Raw genomic sequence first — 24,495 nt, 5'->3', positions numbered from 1 at the left:
TTTGGATCACACCTAGGGACCTCATATTTAGGGACTTTTCCCCTGCGAGGTTGGAGCTATCAGTTGCTAGTGACTTACATACTGCACCACCAGCATCTGGGCTAAAAAAGCCCAGTGGGGTGGTCCCCACTCCCAAAATCTTGCTATTTAAGCTGTAGTGTAACAGAGCTCTATGAAATGTACTTGGGAACACCTTGGTGCATGCAGGGCCCTGAAAAGCACCAGGGGTTCTCTTCCTCTCCCAGATACGTGATTCGTATTGCACCGAATCCATTAATCCTGGCTTAGTCAGCTGTGAAAAAAAGAAACACGTTCTTGTGCAGCTTTTCTTTTACTGAGTTAGGACTTCTTCCCTTGTAAATGAACTTATGAGACACCAGAACTATCACGTTGTCTCTGGTGATGTACGACGCCTGTTTGCACAGTGGTATTGTGCTATTACTATTCATTTTGATAGTGTGTTTCCTTCCTCTCCCTGCAGTTGGTTCATCTGAATTGTCGCCAAGATGGTTGCCTTGGAAACTAATTAAGGAAAGCTTTTGGTTAGAAGCAGAGTTTCAAGCATTAAACTATTTGAGAGACAGATGCAGAAATTAAGGTAATGTCTGCAAAGATGAAAGGGTTTATCCTTTATATGGAGAAGAAAGAACCACATTAAATGCTAGGACTGTAACAAAGCAACTTCTATACAATACTGATTTTTAAAAGCTGGAAGAGATGTGTGAGTGAGGAATTTTAAAATCAGCCAGGAGTTTAGAAGAGGTGAAAAAGATTCCCAGAGCTATTAGGGATGGGGAGATGGACAAATACAGTGGGACAAAAAAACTCAGGAGGTCACATGTTGAGCAAATTCTAGCCAGCTCTCCCTTTTCCTCAAATACTCTGTATCTTTAAAAGACTTCTTGTGAATGTTGTTTCTGAAAAATACTGGTACAGCTAATGGAAGACCAAATCCTCTCCCCACAGTCCAGGTATGGGACGGAAGCACCAGTGTGTACATTTGCTTCCAAAGTACATCCAATGCAGGAGCGAGAGGCTCTCGCAAATGGCCCTCAGGCTCAACTTTTCTACTGAGACTGTCAACCAGGGTAACAATTAGTACCAGCTGCAGAAGCAGCTCATGCGATGTGGACACGGGCTAAATAATGAGTGGGACCCTCCGAGGGCTTTCTAGGGGCAAACACACATGCACAAATTCTGTGCACTGAAAAGGTGAAAAGAATGGCGAACTATGCAGCAAATTGTGCTTTTACAGCTACCTATTAACTGAAGTTCAAAGCAAATACAATCTTTCTATGAGCACAATGGTATCCATTTAAATATTGTCTCCAGGATAATGTTCAGGATAATGGTTGACTCTATACTTGCAGCAGTGTTAACTGAGAAAAGATTTTGGCTCTCTGTACATTTAATGGCAATGCAGAGGTTGCCATATAAATACACCTGTAACTGCATAAAAGCATACTACAAATGTTGTGGTAAAAATATGCAAAATACCAAAAGCAGATGCATGTGTGTGCATTGGTGTGTGCATTTATATCCCATGAATTATCATAAAACATAAAATGAGTAATTGCTACTATCACAGAAAAATAAAAACTCTAATGGTGACTTCAGGTTCATACGCCTCTGGCATAAGAAACCAGAGTTGCTTGGCAGCGGCCTTCTACATACGGCAGCTTGCACATTTACGGTGAGACATTTTGTATTAATTATTATTATTACTGATCAGATACATTTAAAACTGTGCTTTAATGTCTTTTGAACACTTTTAAGCTTTGTGTGCCATTACCTCAGTCGTTCTGCGGGATGACTAATACTCTGTTAAATTCCTGTCATTTGGAACCTGCCCTGCTTTATGAAGTCTGGATGACGGCTTTAGAGAGACATTCTCAGGTATGTGTGAAATGTGCTATATGTGGGGCAGATTAACCCAAGGTGTTATTTCTCTCTGCTTTAGCAATCCATCTCTGGCCCTTTATTAGTTTTACAGCTGATAGAAGCAGCCCCTTTAAGGCAGATGCAGCTGTCGCTTTTGACATATGCCCATTTTTTACTTACCTTCCGCTAGCTATGGTCTGACTAACCGAAGTAATTCCCCTTTCCTCCCCGCACGCCCAGATGCGCCTGTGAGCTGCTGAAACTCTCTGGATGTGAAGGGGAAGAAGTGACCTTTCATTCTGCTTTAGAACCTGGTTTCAACAATACTCATGGGCGCCTAATGAAGAAATGCCCTAAATTTTAAATTTCTAGTTCATTGGAAATGTAAAAATGCGCTGTACCAGTTTTTGAGTGACATTACACAACACCGTACATATCAAATATACTCCCGGAGCCTCAGCTGAACCCCCTCCTCTGCTCCATACAGCTCCACACAAAGGATAAAACCATGCTGTGACACGGCCGTGGCACCGAGCCCCGGAGAAGGCGGTGGTGGCCCACTGCTCTGGAGGCAGTGCTCCGTGCACACCGTACTTTCCGAGGACACAGCATCACTGGGGTTCATAAGCAAAGCAGAAGCTGAAGCTGCCCTTAGCTCTGCTCCTCCTTCTAGCATCCCACTGTGTTTATAGGCAGTTATTATATTTTTAATTGCTACAGAGAATACAGGCAAACTCATACCAGACTGTTTATAACGTAACACATAAACAAAGAAGCTTACATGAAAGAGGCATTGATTTTTTCACTTACATTTTTCCTTATTGTTGTACTTTTTAATGGCCATTGGTCACTCGACTACTCCGGTTTTGTATTTATTCTTATGACACCCCAATGTGAAAGCTGTTTTGCAGTGAGCACAGTTCACTGAGATCTGAACAGGTCTGCAGAAGGATGCAGCTGGGGCTGTACCAAAAACCCGCAGACCATCTTCCTAATCTCAAAATTTCAGACTCAAAGGTCAAACCATAGTGAGTGCTTGCAATGGACAGAGTTCAGTCAATCAGATAACCCTTCTTAATCCTATGGATGCTTTACTTCAAGTCTTTGATGGTTTGACTGTCATTGTAAAATTTTGGGGACTGCATTCTCTACTGTAATATTGCTTCTGCTTTGTGAGATACCTCGACTCAGTACAGAGATTGCCTTGGAGCCTAACCTTCATGACTATGTTTGGAGATAGTGTCCTTTTGATAAAAGCATGCAGTCTCTGGAATAAACAGGTCTTTTGTAAAGTTTCACCATTTTGATCCTGAATAGAGTTTCTTCCTCTTTATTTTCCCTCAGGAGATTTTCTTCTAAATGGACACAAAGCCACTCTAGTCTGAAATACAGCTTGTTATCTTGGGAATAAGAAAAACATATTTCTTAACTCAAAAATATGTCTCTAAATACACAGTTGAACAGGCTAAAGCTTACTGTTAGTTCTCAGAAGAAAATGTTCTTCTGTATATAAGAACAAAATTTTATATCTATCTGTGAAGGAATACTGGAATATTTTAGCATCAAGGGACAAGAAGCGTGGGGAGCTCATGAATTTTGCATGACATAAGTGTTGCTATCTGTATGCTTGAGAGGCCACTAGATGATTTGATTGGATATAGTTTTGTTGTGGAAGGAGGGATACGGATCCACTTGCTCAATGGTTATAGAACCATAGGGCAAGTGAACAAATAGATGATAACTTACAGAACAACCATTAATCTCTCTAATTCCCCTCACTCTGCAGCTGAAGAGACAGGGTCAGAGGTGATTTGGGCAGGGCATCCACCTCTAGGACACAATATGGGGCCCGTCACAAGATTTTTGAAGAGGGAATGAAACGAGATGTGCTGCGGAGGGAAACCTGGCACAAAACAGGTTACCCAGGCAGAGTAGGAGCTGAGGTGTCCTCTTTCCCCTACTTTACACTTACATACCAGGGGGAGACATCTGGGAGAGAACCTTTCCTGGGTACCAGCCAGCCCTGAGAAGAGAAATTCTTCATATGACACGTTTCAGATCTTGGAAACATAGGGACATACAGATGTGCCAGATGCTAAAGGCATATGGAATACTCAAGGTCACTGACCCACATGTCTGTATGTTGCTGGAGGAATGTAAAGAGTATTCCAGCAGGACTTGAAGTCTCTGAAGAAAATCTTCAGATGAGTACCTGTCTTTAGATAAGCCTATTCTTTTGGAAGAGAGGTATACCCTGGTTTGAACCAGTTGAAAAAAGCATCAAAGGAAGAGAACTGCACACGCTGACCAGCCTAATACAGGAGAAGAGGTCACTCTTATTTAATCCAAGCACTAACACAAAGCCATGATATGTGGTTTCTGGAGCAGAGAACTGACAAGCTTGCCGAATGGCCTGGCCAAGAGCCCAAAAGTCTGATAGCAAACTCAGCACGTGTGTAGACTGTTTAGTGGTTTACCGTCTGTTTATTTCTGCTATGACTTTTGTTCTTGAATAAGTCCTATTTAAGCTTCTGAAATCCAGAGTCCCTGGCAAATGCTGCTGTTGTCCCTGAGAAAATGAAATGATGGGTGCCACACATCCCCATCATAGTGACCACAGCAAACCCCCACTCTGGAGGGAGGCACCACCCCCAGAAAGTGATGGGAGGGTTGGCCTTTGAAGATGTGCTCCTGAGGAGGACAAAAAAAGGAGAGGGATGGAAAGGCAGCTGGACTGAGGCAGCCTATGCCGACCCTCTGTGGGACAGAGTTTGTCCATCAGTACTCTGCCATAACAGGTAGAGAGTCTTGCCCTCCCTTTGCTCTCATTGGGAAAAAGCTCTCCAAAGCCACCTGCAGTTGTGCAGTCAGCCTCCTGTTAACGTGCTCAGATGTTACTGCCTCTTAGCTGAGCAGAATTTCTAGACTCCACAGAAAGCACCGACTTGACTTTCTCAACTGCAATAAAATGCTAGATTTGAAATATGTAAATCCAGAGTTATCTTCCCCCTCAATGGTATGCTATCAGCAAATATAGTTGGCTATAAAGAAGACAACTCACCACTCCCTTGAGCAAACTGGCTGGCTGGATTTAAGTACCACACATATTTGTGAGATTTTTTAACTACTTTATGAGAAGATAACAAGGTAAGCAGACGAAATGAAAGGAAAAGCCTAAAACCAATAATTGTTCAGCTATCAACCTGGGGTCCACCATTACTGACTTTCCCTGCAGAAACTTAAGTCATTGCTTTTCAGTATCAGATAAAAAAACCTCTGGAAATTATTTTCAGAAGATATTTTTAGCACCAGAGGCGCCAGCCTGGGATCTACTCAGGCAATTCTTTGTCAAGTGAATGGTCCCAGTAAAATAAATGGGACAATACTCAAAAAAAAGTGCTACATAACCAGACTCCTCTTGTTAGATTGCTAAAAAGACCTGATTAGTAATACAGTATTTATCTCAGCAGGTAGGTTTAGTTTGCTTTACTATCTAGCTTGGTTTCCTAAACAAAAAGTTCTAAATCCATTTTTGATTCAGACATTTCCAGCAATTTTGCTCATGAGTATCTTCAATGAAATTAAGTAGAAACAGTCACATTACATCAATGGGTCAACATATATGACATAGTATTTATGTGTGAAAACGTCCACAGGATTTGATTGCAAAATAATGGACTGACAGTGCTCAATCAATTGGCTAAAACTGGTTGATACAGTCCTAAAATCCAACTGCAAGAAAGTTTTAAGACCTTTAGAAATATTGGAGATAATTTAGGATAAAGATTTCAAGGAAACGCCATAATTTTGTGTAAATAAAGTTCAAAAGATGTACAGCAGGCACAATAGAGTCAGTTAACAGTACAGAGATGGGCTATATCAATGCAATAATGACAATAGAAAGGCTTCAGTGATGCAAAAGTGTGAGTAGTGTACAGTGTACTGTAGAGTTTGGGGAAACCTGGAGGCTCCAACAGTAAATCTTTAGTTACACAGATGCTACACACATTGATAGATGAATCAAACATTTAATAAAATTAAAACTTCACTAGGTTTGAATTTAGAATGCTTGCAGAAGAAGGAGAGAAGCAGAGTTCACCATTTTTTTGCAATATGGTTTGCTTGGCATATAGCTTTCGTTTTAGGCACTGGAATGGTTTGATTATTTTTTTTTCTCTCACTTGCACAGTATAAGAAAGAGAGAACAAAACGTAAATGGAGTTAGATCAACAAAAGGCCTGTTCCCCAGCTGAGAGTGGGCCCAAACAGCTATTTAAGCTTGGCTCAGGGGTGCTCTCCTGCATAATTTTCTGAAGAGTGGGCTGTGGGTATGGTGTTCTGCATCTTTTGCAAGAACGGGAGCAAATGAAAGGGCCGGGGGGAAGATAGAAGTTTCTTGCACTTTGCAGTATGAATTTCCCTAAAGAGAGCACTCACCATTTTGACTAAAAATACAGTGTGAAATGCAATGCTGTGTACTAGTATCATAATGACACCAGCTGTTAGTTACAGACCACCACTGGCTTGTACTACATTCTCTTGAGCACCTCTTTCCTTCCTGTTGCCCCCTGTAACCCGCAGTTATGGGACCTGGCCACGACTACAGCGATTCAGTCCCCGCAGACTGGCCCTCAGTGATGCACCTCAAGGCTTGACTAGAACTGAATATTTTGAGAAGGAACTCAGTGAATATAGCTTTTCCATTTCCCAGTATTTATGGCACTGAGGTCAGTTTGCTGCTAGTTTACAATACAACATTTCTAAGAGATATGCTAATGCTTCATGAAATTAAAACGTTACTTCTGATCTATTCCATACTATAAACCCACGGCTAAATTTTTTAAGTGGCAATAATCACAGGGTTTTTCAGTCTTATTGTAAGTGAATTCCCACATACCTACGAATAAATGAGAATCATGGATTTGGTTCCATACCAACACCAGCTTTGCTGTGAGCCCAGGCAGCAGGGACCTGTCCTGCTTCTGCTCCCTGCAATGTGTAGCTGTAACTATACCTCTTCAAGCACGTTGTACAGCAGAGCCAGTGGCACAGGCATTCTGGGTGGCACCATGGGATGGCCAGGGGGTACGGCCATTCCTCTGAGAGAAAGCAAACACTGGGAAGGCCATGCAATAACAAAGCAGTCACCCAAAAGTGCATCTTTCCCAGTAAAGGTGTTTAGACTCTATCACCCACAATTTAAGCCTGTCAACAGCACTGGCTGTGTAGAGGGAAGGGCTTTATGTACCAGAAAGTGCTAATGAGCTGTTTGGACTATCAGCTGAATTTTTCATTAGCAATATTTCCATTTGGGAATTCTTTAACATGATTCAAAACTACTTCACTGGCTTTTTATTTCTTGTTTCGTGTTCCACTCAACCAACTGCACCTGTCTTGCAATCCCGACAAGTAGCCCAGATGCCAGAAATGTTCCTCTGGCAGCTGAGGTTTTAGGTTCTTAACCTACTTAAAAATAATTCATTATTAACATTTGGGAAAAAATATCACAGAGACATTTCCTGGTAGGTTACATTAAGTGCTGCCACCAACTATGAGCATCACTGAGGCATTTTAATTTTACTAGGTAACCGGACAGTTGTTGGGACTCATATCTCAATGGATATTTAATTAATTTCTAGAAACAGACAGTTCTGGAAACATTAATGATGTCTGTCACAGAGAGATCACAATTTCTGAAAAGCATATACCTGTTCCAAAATGGTGTTGATTCTGTCCACTTCACAGTCAATTAAGTATCTTTTTTCTTGCCGCCTGTCCATCTCCTCTATAATTCTTCTGAACTCTTGAACATCCTTTATACTTCCTACAGATCTGGCTGTCACTTGCCAGTTGTTCTGTACTGCTGCTTCCATAATGGCCTGAAGAATGGAAAATCCTGTAGAGGGAAGAGACAACACAACCATTTGAAAACAGAACAAAAATAAGAACTGTGTTGAATATTTGACAAAGGATTCACAAAAACTTGCATCATCTAAAGGGACACAGACTAGCTACAGCCTGCAAGTGCTTCATTACTTGAGAAAGCAACAGTGTAGGGACCAGTTTCTTCTTTCAGCTACGCCACTGCCAAAGTCACTGACTTCAGCAGAATTGCTCGGTGGTATATTACCGTGAGGCGTATCAGAATCTGTCCAATATATCATATTATGATCCTTTCAGGGATGTTTATGGTCGTCCTGGGGTCCGTGCCAGCTGAGAAGAGGAGCCTGCAGCCATTACTTGGGCAAAAGTCCATCAGCTTGAAGAGCCGGACAGAAGGGGCAATTTGCCTGTGCAGACTGCAGCAATGGGTCATTAACTGGCAAAGATCCAAGCACTGCACAAGAATGCCAATTAAGTCATTGTACTGGTTATTGGAGCCACGAACCACAAGAGAATATTTTAGTGATATTCACTTTGATTTCAAAAAATGTTTTTAAATATGGAGTCTAGCAGCATTAACCACACTTTCAATACTTTCATTAAGGTAATACCAACTCATTTAGCAGCCTCAACAGAGAGAAGCAGCACAGAATGACCAAAGACTGCATGGAGGGAAATTATACAAGCAAACAGCATTTCATTTCTTGTGAACAGCCACGTCTGGGCAGCAGACAGAACTGAAGTTAAATCCCCAAGCAAAAGGTGGAACTGGGAGTGGTAATCTCCAAGTCATGCTATGTAGAAGCCATCAGAAATTGATTTGCATCCCCTTATTATACTATGTGCAGGGAATTTGCTGAATTACCTGTTTTGATTCAGGAAATTAAAATTTTTGCATAGTTCTAATTGTTTCAAATCTGTGCAGATGCCAATCAGAGAGAGAGGTCATCTACTTCAAGCACACATGGTGGTTTCCAGTGGAGTTTCTTTGCACAGAAGCATCCCTGTGAGATGTGTTTCCGTCCAGATAATTTATTTGTAAAACTTTCAGTCCAATCATTCAGTCATACTGTGGATTTTTGATCCACAGCCGGATTTCAGAAGCTCAGAATGTCTTCACACACACAAACACATAAACATACAGGATCAACAATCAATTAAGTGTGCTCTGTGATAACCAGTCCCCTACGCTTCTGACACTCAAAGGAGTTTGAGCTACTGAGGAACAACATGTTCACTGCTTCAAATTATACCAATAGCTATTTGAACTCAGATATCATTGTAGGGGTACACACCAATAACAAAGAACTTGTGCTGCAGTCTCATCTTCTCTAGGCTGCTGTAAATCTGCAGTGGCTGTCTGAAGCCAGAGGATCTGCATCATTACCTCATTACAGACACAAACAAGGAAAGAGTGTGATTTTCTAGATTGCAGTTAGATTATTATAATTTACCATGTGACTTCCTTAAGTCTCACTTAAATGCCTTCACTTTCCCTGTGCAGCCTCCTTGATTCTTAATGCTTTTCTTTGTATGAATGCACTTTACTATCCCATGAAAGGTGGTGACAATTAATATGTACACTGGTTCAGAATTCTTACTGGCATCTTCTTTCCCCTGAGACTATTGAAAGGGAGGCATTTACATATGTATAGCACAATGAACTCAGTCTTCCTTAACATCATATTTTACAAAAATGGCTGTGATGTCTGTGACAGCACTGTGATTCCATTACATGTAGGAGGAAGATCTAAGCCTAAGATATTTGGTTGGTTGCAAACGAGGAATTCTGATGTGGGAACATAAATACCACTAATGTGGATTTACAAATGCTTTGTGTACAAAGATGTGCTTTTAAAAATACGATTCCACTAAGTAATGAATATTTACAACTTTGTTTCATCATTCATATGTCTAAGTATGAACCTTGAGCTTGCTGTAAACAACAAAACAGTCCATAAGTCTATTTTTTTTCACTCCAAATTGAACAAAATGGCTCAACATATTATAAAAAACATGACACTAAAAAAAAATAATACATCTATAGCTCTATTTTTTGCTAGTAACATATACAAAACTTATGAATTGTCTCAAGGAAATAAGTGAAAATGAACATGCTGGAGAGCAGACGCCGTTGGTTGACTGCCACGCACCCAGTTTCAGTTAACACTGTGAGTCAGAGCTCGCTTTGTCAAACCTTGAATATCTCAGAAGAAAGCTGGGCAATTTTCCTAATTTTGTGCAACTGCATGTTGGTGTGGGTGTGAGCGTGTGTGGCTTCACATGTGTGTGTATTAGTCAGTGGTTATCATTTCAAGAAAGAGAAGAGCAAGGTTACTCAGCAGCCTTTTTCCTATGCATGAAAATATAATTACAGTAATCTTAGCATGAAAAAGTTCCAGGGCTTCATCATTTCTGTCTTCTCTACCTCCTGTTTCTCCTTGTCACACCAAGTTTTCACAGTCACAGGCCCCTCCACCCTTGTCAGTTCTTGAAATCCTCCCTATGGCCACCGTCTGTGCTGTGCCAGCTCACCTGGCTGGGGCCCTCTCCCTCTCCCCTGCTCACTGTTTGCCCTTCCTGCAACAGCTCATTAGGCCAGTCCTTTGATGACCTTTACGAAGCCCATTCCCCTTGTTTTACAAAAGCATGGTTCAAACCTCCTGCTTTCAGGAAGGCAGTGCACTCGCATCTACGCAAACCCACGTTCACTGTTCCCAGCCTCCCATCCCTCTCCATGCCTATTGCCTTCAGTGCCACTTACTACATTTCACAGTTACCCATTACAAGGTATTTCTGTAAACAACATGTTCCAGGCTCCAGCTGCACTTTACCATTAAGAGAGCTGTTACATAAGCAGTGTGATTGTTTAAATAAAAAGAACGTTTTACCTTCAAACGTGAAATTTTCTTTCTCCTTAGCATAACAATGCAAGCTGTGACAGTTCGGGGGTACTCAATGGGGAAATTATTTTCCCTATTTTGTGCACGTCAGTGACCAGACCTGTACACCGAGCTTTTTCCATTCCTACCCTCCAGCAAACTCGCTGTGCAGATGCTTCACAAGAGGTGCTCGTCCCTGAGCACCGTGGAGGTGCTGAACTCTCACGGGTGCCTCTCATCTCATTCACCCTAAAGGAAACCAGCCGGACACAGCAACTACCTCTACTGTGTAGTTTTTCTATGGTCTGCATCAGATCTATCCCAAAGGACTAAAGGACTGATAATTCACCACAGCTCTGTGATGAGCCATGCAGGAAAGGCTTTCTGTTGCTGGTTTATACTACTTCAATCAATAAAGCCCCCAAATATTAGGTAAGACAAGAAAAAATGACATCCTCCTAGAAGATTACAGCAATGAGATCACCTCAAAACAGGTTCATAATACCATTACTAAAATTCAGAGGTTGTTCGTTCTACAGTCATTAACACAGACAACAGAAAAAAATTCATTCAACCCCCAATCTGATTTTTCAACCTCTTTTTTCTTAGTCATACCTTGGATGTGAAAAAGCAGCGGGATGAAAGGCATGCATTCTTCTGGAAGCGCTGCTTCTGAGGCTAGCTCTTCCGATGGCGCCACATCTCTTCACAACACCACATTATTAACATGTTGGCTTCCTGATTTACAAATGCGTCTGGTCACACGATGGTGATGCCCACACTTGCCAGGTCATGTAACAGACCTGTATTACAATTCGGTGCCTTTTAGCCCTGTACTGGGGAGGGGTTGCTCCTCTGATCTCTGAATGCAATCACACAAGTCAATCTGAACTGCATCTACTAAAAGCTTAGACAATCCTGGCCTTAATATGCAAATGTGTCATTGTCTGGCTTATTCTTAAAATACTGATGATTTAAAAGCGCTAACCCTCATCTAAACAGTCTGCAAAATGATTGGGCTGGAGGCAACTAAGAAAACTAGAACAAAAGAAGCGCTCGGCTTACTACTCAGTGAGCTGAAGCAAGTATTTTCAGTTTTGCTGACTGAAGGCTGCAAAGAGGGAAAACATTCAATATAAATTTCCCTCAAAGCAGGGAAAATATTATTTGTTGCAATGCTATCTCTGTACTTTAAACAACCCAGACAGAATTACATTCTAGGCAGTCCTCCCTGCAGCTGGACTAAGGCACAAATTCACCCACTATCTTCACACTTCTGCCAGGGAAGCAAAGCCAGTCCCTCAGATCATCCCTTTGATACAAGCATCTCTCAGCTGACCCTACTAACACAGGTGAAGAGGACATTTCACTTTTGCATCTAAAAAAGCTCATGAAACTTTTCCCACATCCACGTAAGCAAAATTCATCCAAGCAGTTTGCTCAGACAGATGAAATTCCGTATACGACATCACTGAACTTACTCATTTAAATAACAGCAATCATTAATGTGTCACGAGTAAACGACCACACTGGAACATCTGTAGCATCACATGAGCGCTTGCAATTGGCACCAAAGTACTTACAGAAAAAAAATTACCCACTTATGCAAATCACTCTTTTCCTGAATGTTCCTGATAAGATCTTGGACCATAGCCTCCTATTAGCTATGAAAGAGCATTTGCTTGCCATCTCTCTTTCTTTTGCCTTGCTGCGTACCAAAGATCTCTGAGGGGTATATTTTCCTGGCACGAAGCATGTTTGTGTCAGCTGAATGAACAGCAGCTCGGGTCTGAATACTTGTGTTTTGAACTACGTCTATGGGACACGATACAAAGAACTAAGATTCTGGTCTGTGAGTGAACTTCAGGGATTTAAGCATGGACTGTGTTTGACAAGGGCACAATGAACTCATCAGAACGGAGGCCATCAAAGCAAGTGCTTCCCCAAGACAAATACAAAATCTATGACACCAGCTTACATTTCAAGTGTACCTGAGGTCTGTAAATTGAGATATACTTGGATATTCTGTGTGTTTGGCACTCAGCCTGGCACTAATTTAAAAGCAAACACATCAGCATGTTAGGTGTGAGTGAAAAACAACTAGCCAAGCCCAAACGCTCCCTGTCAGTCAAAATCCAAACATCAGTTAGGCGAGCATGCTTTGCATAACCTATGTCTGCTTAACAATTTTATAGTAGGGGAAGAAGCAAGGAACAAGCCACTAATTAGTCACCAGTAAGAGGTGCAGCAATTGACTACTACACCGGAGTCCTCTTGCAGTCTAACACATGTAAGATCAAATTATTAAATAAAAGTAGAATAACTGCATTCCTCCTGATTTTAACCTGATCACTTCTATCTGGTAACCAGCATGTAAAGTGTAACACTCCACTATTCTGGTAGCAAACAACCTTCTAGACCAAGTAGCAAACACACTCTAATGTTATTTTTTTCATCTGCTTTTTCTAGTCAGTAAACCTCTAGTTTCCCCTCTACATATATTACATTATTGCAACCTGTCATCCATAAACACACAAATCTACACAAACAGATATGTCAGCTTGGCTGGGTGAATGTGAACTTGCCTGACTCTGAAGGAGAATTTACAGAAACCATCTGCTCCGCATTTGCTTGAGATGGGATAACACTGAATGCAAGTAAAAGACTTTTTTTTTTTTAATGGCTCTTTCTGAACGCATTTCATCTTGATCTGTTCTTTCATAACAACCTTGTATCTAACTCACCCCTCATTTTCCTCAAGTTTTAGGTCAGTGCAACTCCAGTGTTTTTGAATGAAGCTGTGGCAGTGTAAAACAAGAGTAATGTAGTAAAGGATCAAAGAGTACAATAACCAAGGGCAGACATAAAGATGCCGTAAGCAATGCTGTCACCTCCATAAAGCGACTTTTACATATGACTTTCACAATGATGTGGGCAAGTCTCCTGCTGTCGGACAGATAGGTATACCTCAATACAACAATATGATCCAAAGTTTATCAAAAGAGCTGTGTTCTAGTTTTAGCTTTGCTATGCAAATCATTACTTAAATATTTCCAAGGGAATAATAATGGAGCGATTATAGTTTCTGGATGCAGATGGGTAACAGAAAACAGATGAAATGGAAACACTTTAAAACTAGAGTATGTTCTGCTTGAGAAAAATTTAACAGGTAAACAATTGTGCAGAGAAGGCAGAAGAACTAGCACAGAAAATCTGAGAAAGGGATGATGTATTTTGAGAAGTGACAGAAGGTGAAGACCACTGTGTTGTCCAGCGGGCATGGGCTGTAGGGTATCCTCTGTGTACTTATTCCTAAGAACTCTTGATACTGATACTATCAGAAAGCTGGCAGAGGTAATGGTGAGGGCATTCTGTCACCAGAGGATGCTGAGATCTGGGAGACATGGGCCTAGGGGTACTGGAGAGCCCTCCCAAAAGGAAAACTTTTGTTACATGCAAATGGGAAAATGGTAAAACTACATTAGCATTAAAAATAATTAACTTCAAGCTTTAGGAGATCTGAATTAAAAAAAATAATCGAACTGCTTAAGTATAGAGAGATTTCATCTGTCAAGCTCTACACTGAGTCCAGGGCTTTGCCTCTGTTCAGCAGAGCGAAAAACCTAAAACTATGCAGTAAGCACAGTACTGTCACGCATAAAGTGGGATGCAAATCTAGGGAGTTCAATTCCAATGGTATTCCTGCCCAACACCAACTTCCCCGAGTGTCCTGAATTCTCTAGCAAGGACATGCTCTAAGTGACATTAGCAAATTCAAAATAAACCATTTGCTGAGTACAGTCCTGCACACCATGGTATCGGGAAGGTAACACCATAACCTTAAATCCAACATCCCAGCCTTGCCTAGATGCAGCCTTCTGCAGTGGTTTCTTTCCTTTCTATTCACCTTTGAGCACTTCTATCCCACGACCACACAATTTTGCAGCCTCACTTACTGTCTCTTGTGTGGTGCAAGCTAGAATCAGCTCACAGCAGGCTCTGCTGCTTGCAACGCACCAGCCTTCAGCTGAAAAGCCTTGGAATGATACGATCAGAACAGAAGTTTCTTTGGGTAAAAAAAGAAGAAACCAAGATACACAGATATTACCAAGCATTTCTTTCAGACCATCAAAGCCGGGATTTTTCATTACTCCCGTGCGGTGGTTACTGAAGTAACCACACCTAGCCACCACGGATAGAAAGCATCTCAGCCATAATCCTCTTGATGTCGGATGCCATCAAGTTGACCACAGTGAGGCCTAAGTGAGATGCTTTGGCCTTAGTCTGTCCTTAACTTCAGGCACATTTGGATGCAGTCCCTTAGGTTCTCTTTATAGTCAAGAGAGAGGGATGTCATGTAATTTTTCTGTGTTTGCAGCATGCATGGAAATCAACGGAAGAAAATACAGACATGAAGTTGTGTAAGGCATCATCATGCAGTTATCACTCACAACTTTTACCTGCAATTGAGAAACTAAAAGAGAAGAAAAATCTCAATGTGTCGACTAGCACTCAACTGATGAGGCTAATTACTGCACGTTAAAAATACATATCTAATTGTGTTTATATATTTATCTCAGCAAAAAGATTCTAATTAGGAATCACAGAGTTAGCAATTATCAGACTGCAAAAGAAAACCTAACTTGTCTACAGAACAACTGTAACACACTCTATGTGAAGCCAGTTCTCAAAGGGGAAAGCTTACAAAATCCAAAATCAGAGCATGCACAGATGTTGCAAGACATGGTGAATTCAACTCATCTTTTGTCGACAGTACTGACTTCAAGGACATATATTTGGCCTAACGTATGATTTGGAGAAAAATAGAAAATGGAAAGGCACCTGATAAATAAGGCGACAGTGTGCTGCTTCTCAGTGATGAGCCAAGCTGTTGAACTGCTTCTCTCAAGGCTTGACTGCGGCTGGTCTGAGTGAGATGGTGCAACGAATTGTTTCAGAAACAAAAGGTGTGCTCCTGTATAAAACGCTAACGCTGGCCTTCCCACCGGCATTGATACAGCTATATGGATTTCCTTCCTCTCTTCAATGAGCCTGCAAAACTCCTGATGTATCTTTGCCTTAATGAAACACTTTAGCCCAGCTTCAATGGTTCAGAAGTACATCGTACCTGGGCCTGTATCTCCCACAGAGTGGTCTACACTTAATACAAAGCAGCACACTGCCCACGAGACGTTTTTGCATCACCCAGTTTTCAGTAAATTCTTACAGAAACATTAATAATGTTAACAACAATGCCAAATAACGCTCAAAGCACTGCAAATTAACAGATTTATTGCCAACATTCCCACATGAAATAGGCAAATAATAAATTTGACACAGAATTAAAAAATGATTTGGCCTATCCCATACAGAGAATTAGTAACAGAGCCAATTTCCAAATTCAGGTTCTCCTGATTCGTATCTAGATTTATTTTTATTTCAAGCTGTAACACAGTTGAATGTATACTTTTAAAGATTCCTATACTGCCTACAAACACACCAGTCACTGAAATTATATAGTAAAAACATCAGTATGGTATCTCAGAACACATTTTCCTCCTATCTTATTTGCTAGAGTAAATTGAATAGCTACCTAGCCCCCAGTAAACCGGGATACTGATGGAAAGTGTTATTTATTATTTCCGTTAAAGTTGCACAATTACAAATAGAGGTAAAGAGGAAAGTATTGTGCAGAATTATTATCTGAGAAAGGAAATTAATTATTTTTTAAGCTTAAATAACTTTTTTACCCAAGAGAGAATATTAGTGCATTTATTTTGTTATAGGCAATAAGTGTTTTGGGAAAAGGAAATTTATCCACCTATCAACAGCAGAGGATTTTGAAAACAGCTAAAACTTGGCCTCATATATCACTGCATTAATCTAAAGAGCCAAAATGTAATTTCAATGTATGCTGCAAACTTAAAACTATTGATAACACAAGTTAATTCTTCGCCATGATATGCACAGGGTTTTTTACATGAGCATGCAAGAGTACTGCTGACTGCCTTCTCTTAAAAACATGTCTGGAACTGCTGAGTCTAAAAAATGATAAATATTATTCCTTTGAAGAAACAATCACAGGAGATTATGGTAATCAGACTATGAATTGAAATACATATTCATCAGAAAAAACCCAACTGGATTCACCTCAGATAAATGTCTTGGAAAAAAATTATGCTAGCTGAATTGTCCTCAAACATAGTAAAATTATTCTTCCTATCTGACCTTCAGTCAATCATGTTAGAAAAATATTTATTCCTCTCCCTAACCTTTATCTACACTTTCTGTTTCTCAAACTACCTGAGCAAACAAATCTTTTCCCTCTGAGAATTTTCATTAACAGATGCTATCAGCCTTTCAAAGTCTGTCTTCATCAACATCTCACCCTTTGGTATCCAGCATTTTAATTGCCCTTGCAGCTGGAATGTGTCTCATGTCTCAACCCGTAAGTTAATTTCCTTTTATTTATTCTGAACACTAAAAAAAATATAGCAATCAAAGGGTGAGTACTGATTTTAAAAATATTCTGAAATTTAAATGAGTTTTTATGGTAATATAAATGATAATTTATGGATCCATACTCACAGTCTGCATGTGTGTTTCTTTTTAGTCACTCAGTTATTTCTGCCTTTTTTTTGCCAATGGCTAGCAACGATGAGCTTTTATATAGCACTATTACCTATATTATTTCAGTACAAGCATTTCTCTTCATAACAATGATGTACTCCTTAATTACAAGGTCTCATATTAATTCGAAACAGATCTGTGTACCTCCCAGACCACCTGGCAATACAGATTTGGTCTCAACTGGGCTTGAACATAGAAGTGTAGTTCTACCACATTAATCAGAATACAGGGTATATCATCTAACCTCCTTTCTACCGATCCTTCCTGCAGTGAAGCCACGGGATGACCATTTACAAAGTTAGCAGAGAATTAACATGACATCAGTAGGCAATATCTGACCCAGCATAAAGCTTGGGGGTAACAAGTTCCCTTTCAAAACACTTGACGCAGACGAGGTGGCAGAATGAGGCTGCCGCGGTTCAGCGCTCTGTATCAGTGTCCTAGCACCATTACTTCTTGCACCATCATCTTCTGTGTATCAAAAAGACCTGGTTTATTCTGCAGGGTGGTGACACACCACAGGCTCACGTAACCAAGAGAGTAAAGACTACCCATTGCCAGTCTGGAAGTTCCTGGGGTTTTGCCTGCTATGGAAGAAAGAGACTAAAGGGGAAACAGTGCCTTGTTTTTAGCATTCAACCTTATAATCCCATTTGAATGTTAGAGGTATCTTAAAACGCATTAAGAACTTTAGAATTAGCTATCCCTTTTCTGCTAACACACAGAATATTTTTTGGCTGCTACTTTGTATTTTGCAACTTCTAAATCCAGGGATTGTAGCCAGTAACGTTAGATAGGCACCCCCCCAACTCAAGCATCTATGGTCAGTTACTGACTATGCTATTCCTGATTTAGCTCTGAAGGCAGCTCAGATGAAATATTAGGCTGGATTATATAGAAATGTGCAAACATTTCAGCATAAATATTTGCTAAGTAGGCAGGAATGTGATTCAAAAGTTTAGCTCTGGCTTCATTTCTCCAAGCGTTGGCGTGCTCAGTTGGGGAAGGAAAGGGAGAGGTGTTCTTGGAGTTGGCTCCACACATCAGCAAGGGTCGGGCTTCAGATCTAGACTTTTCTACAGCATCCAAGATGGTTTACGACCACAGCACTCCCACTTCCAGGGCATTTTTCCCATGGATTGGACTTCCCCCCACACCCTTTATGGTGCCATTGCATCCGTTTTTATGCTCCACAACTGGAATTTGCACAGGAAGGCACAACACAATTTTGATCTATGAACACACCCCCCCCCCGAACCAAGGCATGCGCAGAATTTGTCTAATTTACTGTTCTGATAATTGATGTTTTAGAAATACTAGTATGATGGGCTTCCCAGAGAAACCGGACTCAGGGAACCTATATGACTTCAAAGGCACTTTCAACAGAGGCTCAACCTTACCATACTTGACCACCTTGGACAAAAACTGGTCCTGCATATAAAGGACTTGCTGATAGACAAGCATATACCCTTAAAATTTGTCCCCACATTAACATAATGGAAGTGTACACTGCTGGATCACCACAAACACAGAACGGTATAAATAAAAGGTTACGTATCCTTCAAGAACTAATGACCACTAAATCTGTGTAAACTGCTGCTGGACTATACACTCATATATATCCATGACTACACAGCAAAATCACTAAGACGTAAAACTATGTTTCTTAGTTTTATATTATCAATAAACATTAAAAAAAAATAAATCTTGTTCGTGCATGTGCACATGGTAAAAGGTAAAGATTCTGTTAAGTGATCTAGAAATGGTAAGAACTAGAGTATTTGAAACAACTAATACTTTTGCCTATGATCCTCTCTGAAATGGGCTCACTGTGCAGTGAAGCATAGGTAAAATTTTCACAGGTTATCTGTCTTTCATGTTCAAAAGGGACTTGGGTAGGATGGCAGGAGTAGGTTTTCAGAGGCAATTAAGATGCAGATGCTGAAGAATCTAAGCAGGTGAGGTACCTGCACTCCACTGGTTTAAATGACAGCCAGGCATGTATCTCATTGAGGTGCTTTTCAAAGTGTGACTACGCGCATGTTAAAACCCTAAATACCTCTGAAAGACCTGTCCTGTGTGCCTTTGGAAATCACTTATGAAAATAGGATATGTGCTTCTCAGAATGTGTACTTTGTGGCCTGCTTAAAAAGTGGCACAGAATTCTCTACAGAATACACTGTTAATTAGTTATTTCATTGCAACATGTTCAATAAACGCACAGATAAGGACTGCCTGACTAAATAGGATGTACACAGATCTGAGACAGACTATCAATTATTAGCTTGAAGAAGAAAAGGGAGTTAGAAAATTCCCCTCCAAGGTTGCAGAGTGGTACAGTATCTATTACAAAAGGACAGGGTTGCATGTAAACTGCAAACTCCCTTTTTCATAGTTTCAAACTAAACTGCTCTTAATGTTTTCCGAGAGTTGTTTTGTAAAATTAGGAAGCTGTAACAAACACATTCTTGGGACCAGTCAGCCTCAGTACTCCAATTATGTTGGGCTTTGTACCCAATTACACTGCCAAGTGTTTACTATTATTTAAAATGTTTATATGCTATTTGAATATTCAATCCAATATTCAGTGAAACAAAAGAACTCTTCTATTCCATTTGTTTTGATATTCTACTGATGCATGACTACTCTTCCATGACTCCAAAGCCTCACAAATCTGATTGCATGGTTAGCAAACTACAATGATAAAATATGCAAAAAGTTTAGTATTATCTAATCTGAAGGAGGAAAAAATACAGCGAACGGTACACACAGCCAGAAGCACAAGCACTGATAGCTCTGATCACTCCGTTTACCATTACCGTAGTCATTCAGGCAGAGAAGGATTTCACAGAACAAGGGAGGTCCCTGGTATATAGAGTGGAAAGGTTTCAGTGTTCCGTACAAATCAATACTTTAAAACAAAAGGTTCTCATTCCACCACTGCCCTCCTTCAGCACAGTGGCACTTGTTGGTTAGACTTATTTTTTTGCCCAAAGTAAACTAAACAAGATTTCTTTGTTTTAACACTTTCTGCTGCTGTAATTATCTCTGTGCAGGTATGAAAAGCAAGGGAAAACCAGGTCGGTCGCGCCTGTGAGCAACTGGAGTTGACTTCAGTAAAAAATTTCCATCTAACCTTACTAATTATTAATGTACAGATGTTCTGGGCTCAGAATATAATGCCTGTGCTTACTCCAGGGAGCTGGTCTCCTCTGATTGTACTCAATACTAAGTAACCTTCCCCCTGCAGTGAAAAATCAGCCAACATCTTTCTTTTTACGGCAAAAAGTTCTATTAGTGTTGCTTCTGCATAAAAAAAAAAGCAAACATCTAAAAAGCATATTCTTTAAACACTGGATTAGTCTGACTGTGCTCTGTGCTATATGCCATAGCGTATCAAGAGGTCAAGAATCACATTTTAACTGTAGTGCTACACTTAACAGCTCTCCCTGACATCTTAGCTCTCAATGCCAGATTTTCTTGCTCACTGTTTGGAACATGTCCCACCACTTCACTGATTCCTTTTCTATTTACGCAGCAAAAGTTTTGTCCCCATTTTAAAGGGTCTACACTGCGCATCTCTGTCCTCATTCTTTGGACAGCCCTTTTGTCTCTGCCAGTAATGAAAGTCTTGGTGTCTTCATTCCTGTCTTTCAGAAATAGCACTGTTGTCTCCCCTGCTACACTTCATGGCTTTTACTCATTTACTTCCCCCGTTGAGATTCACCTCTATCACCTTGGGTGATGTGGAACTGAGGGAGGATTAAAAATAAAAGCATGCTGGATGAAAGACACAGGGCTGAGACCATGGTCCTACCACCATGCAGTTAAGCACGTCTTGTCTATACCTCCACTGATTACATGCTGCGCTAGAGGTTCAGGAACTCTAGGATAAGCCACTTCATTCAGCCTAACTCAAGCACACTCCCAAATGTCCTCTGTACAGGAGCGGATTTATGCCATTATCTGTCCTGAGCAGCAGAAGAGAAACAACTTGACTTTCCAGTTCCTCAGGTGTCCACACAACACCACCACCTTATTTTCCACAGATAGTAGTATATTATTCTCCCTCTTACATCCTGGAACCACAACACTTTGGGAGGAAGAGAGCTAAATTAACTGTGTATGTTCTAGATCAGCTCTTTTCCACTCCCAGCAAAGAGTTTTAAAACACTGGCAACCAACATTAGCCTAAATCTGCTTCAGCCAAAGCCATGTGGAATTTTTGTGGAATTCAGAGATCACTTGCGACTATTTCAGCCATATTCCTGAGGAGATTAGTATGTGTTATTTCTAAAAGAGTTCACAAAAAGATCTGAGTTTAGATCAAAGCATATAAACCTGAATGACAGGAAAGACCCCACGCCATTCAAAACTTAAAAGCCAACAATTTGCAACATTTTCCATGTCATTCTTTGGCTCAGAGATCAGGCCATGGCCACAGCGCCTGTCAACAGCTATAAGAAATCTTATTTACCCGACCTGCAAATACTTCTTCTGAAGCACAGCAATCACAAAGTAATTCACCTAATCCAAATCACTGAACACCACCAGCACTGCGGAGTTCCAGGGGGTTTTGCCACTCACTGTGGAGGGAACAGCAGCAGGTGCTGTATCCAACTGCTTACAGGCTTAAACACCCACCAGCAAGGTGATTCTGTGATTGTGCACCACACGCACCATAGTTTTTCCACTGTGCTAGTGGCTTACTATTTCTGGTTGAACACAGTAATATGTCTCATCTCTTGATGTTAAAAATTAACTTGTACTGACCAACCGCGGTAAACTATTAAAGATAAAGCAAAACAATATTTTTTGTTTTCCTCTCTCGGCATATCAGGAGTAACTTAGATCTTTTAAGAGTTGATTTTTATAATGGCCAAAAAAGAATGGGTAAATTTGAATCCAAATTAGAATCTTTTAGGTAGTTACCGAGGCCAATTCACGGCCAACGGGCATGAGATTCATGCAGTATGGAAGAGTGTAATACACTAGACATACCTCCTATTGATTTCTCTAGGAATTCTGCACGGAGCTCAACAGCTGGTGTGGCATAGGAAAGCTCTTCCTTGCTATCCTTGTATTTTGTTGTTTGATTTTTCTCTTAAATAAACATTCATTACTGACAATGTGAGAAAGGTTTCACTCCCTGCTGAAGCTTCAGTTCCTGTATCCTTCACGTAGTTAGTTCCTCAGAGCAATAATATTGAGCATGATCTTCAAACACACACTGGATCCACCTTCAGCACTCCGGTTCCATGGGATTGCCTTGCAATACTCAGTAATCTTCTGCATCAGTAGTTGTCTTTCATAGAATGACTTAAATTTTCTTCTTGATGTGTGAAGACCAAAATTATGTCTTCTCTCCCTAGTGCTCCCAGATACCATTACTAGCACAAAGGAAGGTGGGAGACGAAGCCCCTGATGTGGCAGCACTTAGATTGCATTAAAGCAGTTCCGCACTCAGGTGGAATGTGGTGGAATCCAGCTTTTCCTTGCTTTGCTGGATATACAGACTGCATCCCTCTACACAGTAAGTAAAACTGCAACATCTGTATCTGACATACACATCCTGATTTCAGTTATGCATTGCTAAAAGGCTATTTCAAATGTTCTTTCTCCCAAAAGTCACATGGATAACACACTTAATTTCTTTGGAAAGAATCCCAAGGAAAAAAAGGGAGAGATCCTAAAAAAAAGACAAAATATTGCCCTTACTCTTTTTTTTTTTTTTTGGCCAGAAGCCATGTAATTCTTTTCTGGTTGGCTTGTTCTGTCACAAACAGAATGACCTTTACTGAATGGTCAGCAAATGTGATGGTTTTAACAGAGCTACTCTTGCAGTGAAACTGATGCACCATGACTACCCTCACCCGCAGAAGGTAGAGGCTCCACTGGGTATTGTCAGAGCAACTCGTAGCAGCTGAATGCAACAATCCAATTAGTGAAACAAGCGCAGTTCATGCATAAAGTCACTTCCAGGCACCATTAGAAAACAAGACCCCAATGTATAAAGGCTTGCTTTTTAAACTACACATTTCTGTTAACTGCCGAAGAAAAAAGTTGGGATTACCTTGCAATTTGACTTCATCTAAAAAGACCAGAGGCCTAGAAGAGGCCACTTCTCCTTACAACACTGTGCAGAGCTGGATGCTAGAAGAGAATAGTATGCAATGATCCTGTATGATCAGGGCCACAGCTGATGGAAAAGATACCAACTTCTCTGTTCTCCACAAGCAGCACAAAAATGCTTGCTTTCCTGGCAGGGTAATTTTTTGTTACTTAGCTCAATGGATTTTGGAGCCTTTACCCTGTTGCTTAGGATTTTTTGCTTTGAAAACTGAATAGCACAAAGGAAAACCTCTCATCAGCTTTAATGAGATTTTTATCACAGTATTTGTAAGAACTAGTGTGAGAATGAACGATACGTGCCAGGGTATCTCAGTCAGGGCTGTGAGATAAGACAGTCTCAACATTTGATTTTGTCTAGGTTCATCTATTCCGTCCGCAAAAATACTCTCACCACTAGAAGATACAACTATGTACCACGGCTTCATTTGAGTCCTGCGGTGCCACAGCACCATTCCTCTTCTGTGAGACGGGACAAAAATTACAGAAATTAGGCTGACTGTCTGGAAAGTACCATGCAAGAAATATGACAGCAAGTAAAGCCGACTGCCTCTTGTCTGATGGTTCTTGCGTGTGGGTAGAATCTACTCTCAAAAGCCTTAGCTCTTAAATAGCTCCTTACAATAGGCCTGGTTCAGACATCTGTTTCTGATTATCATGCCTGATGTAAATACAAACTAACACCTAGGGCAAAGGGAAGTGTCTCTCGTGTACATCAATAAAATAGTATGTTATTATTCACTTTGCTAACCTGTTGCTTAAGTGAACAATGTTTAAGAAGTCTACAAAAATAATGCAATGCATGTTCAACACTATACAACAGTACACAGGAGTCACGGGGACAAGACTACACTGAGCTGAAAATACAACAAACGTGAAAAAGTTTGCTCTGCTCCTGAACAATTTTAATCAAAACCTGTTATATTTGTTTTAGCGAAATATGTTAATGATAATTTTGTGCTTTTTATTTGGGATGTTTATTAATATCTACATATGATCAATGAATGACAAATAATTTTATACAATGCAGAAGGGCAATAATTCCGTAATTTCATGATTTAAAAATCATCACTAACTATCCATTTTGCTT

The 24,495-nt window shown here is 40.5% G+C and overlaps 1 protein-coding gene and 1 long non-coding RNA gene across 4 annotated transcripts in view; one reads left to right on the top strand and one right to left on the bottom strand.

Annotated features, from left to right (window-relative positions):
- The window catches only part of GRIA3 (glutamate ionotropic receptor AMPA type subunit 3), a 154,318-nt gene that overhangs the window by 76,368 nt on the left and 53,455 nt on the right, over nucleotides 1-24,495 (bottom strand). For all 3 annotated transcript variants that reach the window (XR_010072599.1, XM_063346901.1, XM_063346900.1), the window contains exon 4: nucleotides 7,590-7,777. Coding sequence is in view for 2 of the 3 variants with exons in the window: in XM_063346901.1 (XP_063202971.1) it covers nucleotides 7,590-7,777 (188 nt within the window). In the remaining variant the exon portion in view is untranslated. The remainder of the gene's footprint in view (nucleotides 1-7,589; nucleotides 7,778-24,495) is intronic.
- On the top strand, nucleotides 1,772-23,962 carry LOC134520964 (uncharacterized). The gene is made up of 3 exons (XR_010072600.1): nucleotides 1,772-1,896; nucleotides 22,649-22,809; nucleotides 23,767-23,962. It is a non-coding gene; the product is annotated as an uncharacterized LOC134520964 (long non-coding RNA).

This window comes from Chroicocephalus ridibundus, chromosome 9, assembly GCF_963924245.1.
Source record: "Chroicocephalus ridibundus chromosome 9, bChrRid1.1, whole genome shotgun sequence".
Lineage (NCBI taxonomy): Eukaryota > Metazoa > Chordata > Aves > Charadriiformes > Laridae > Chroicocephalus > Chroicocephalus ridibundus.
This window is presented reverse-complemented; position numbering and strand designations above follow the sequence as displayed.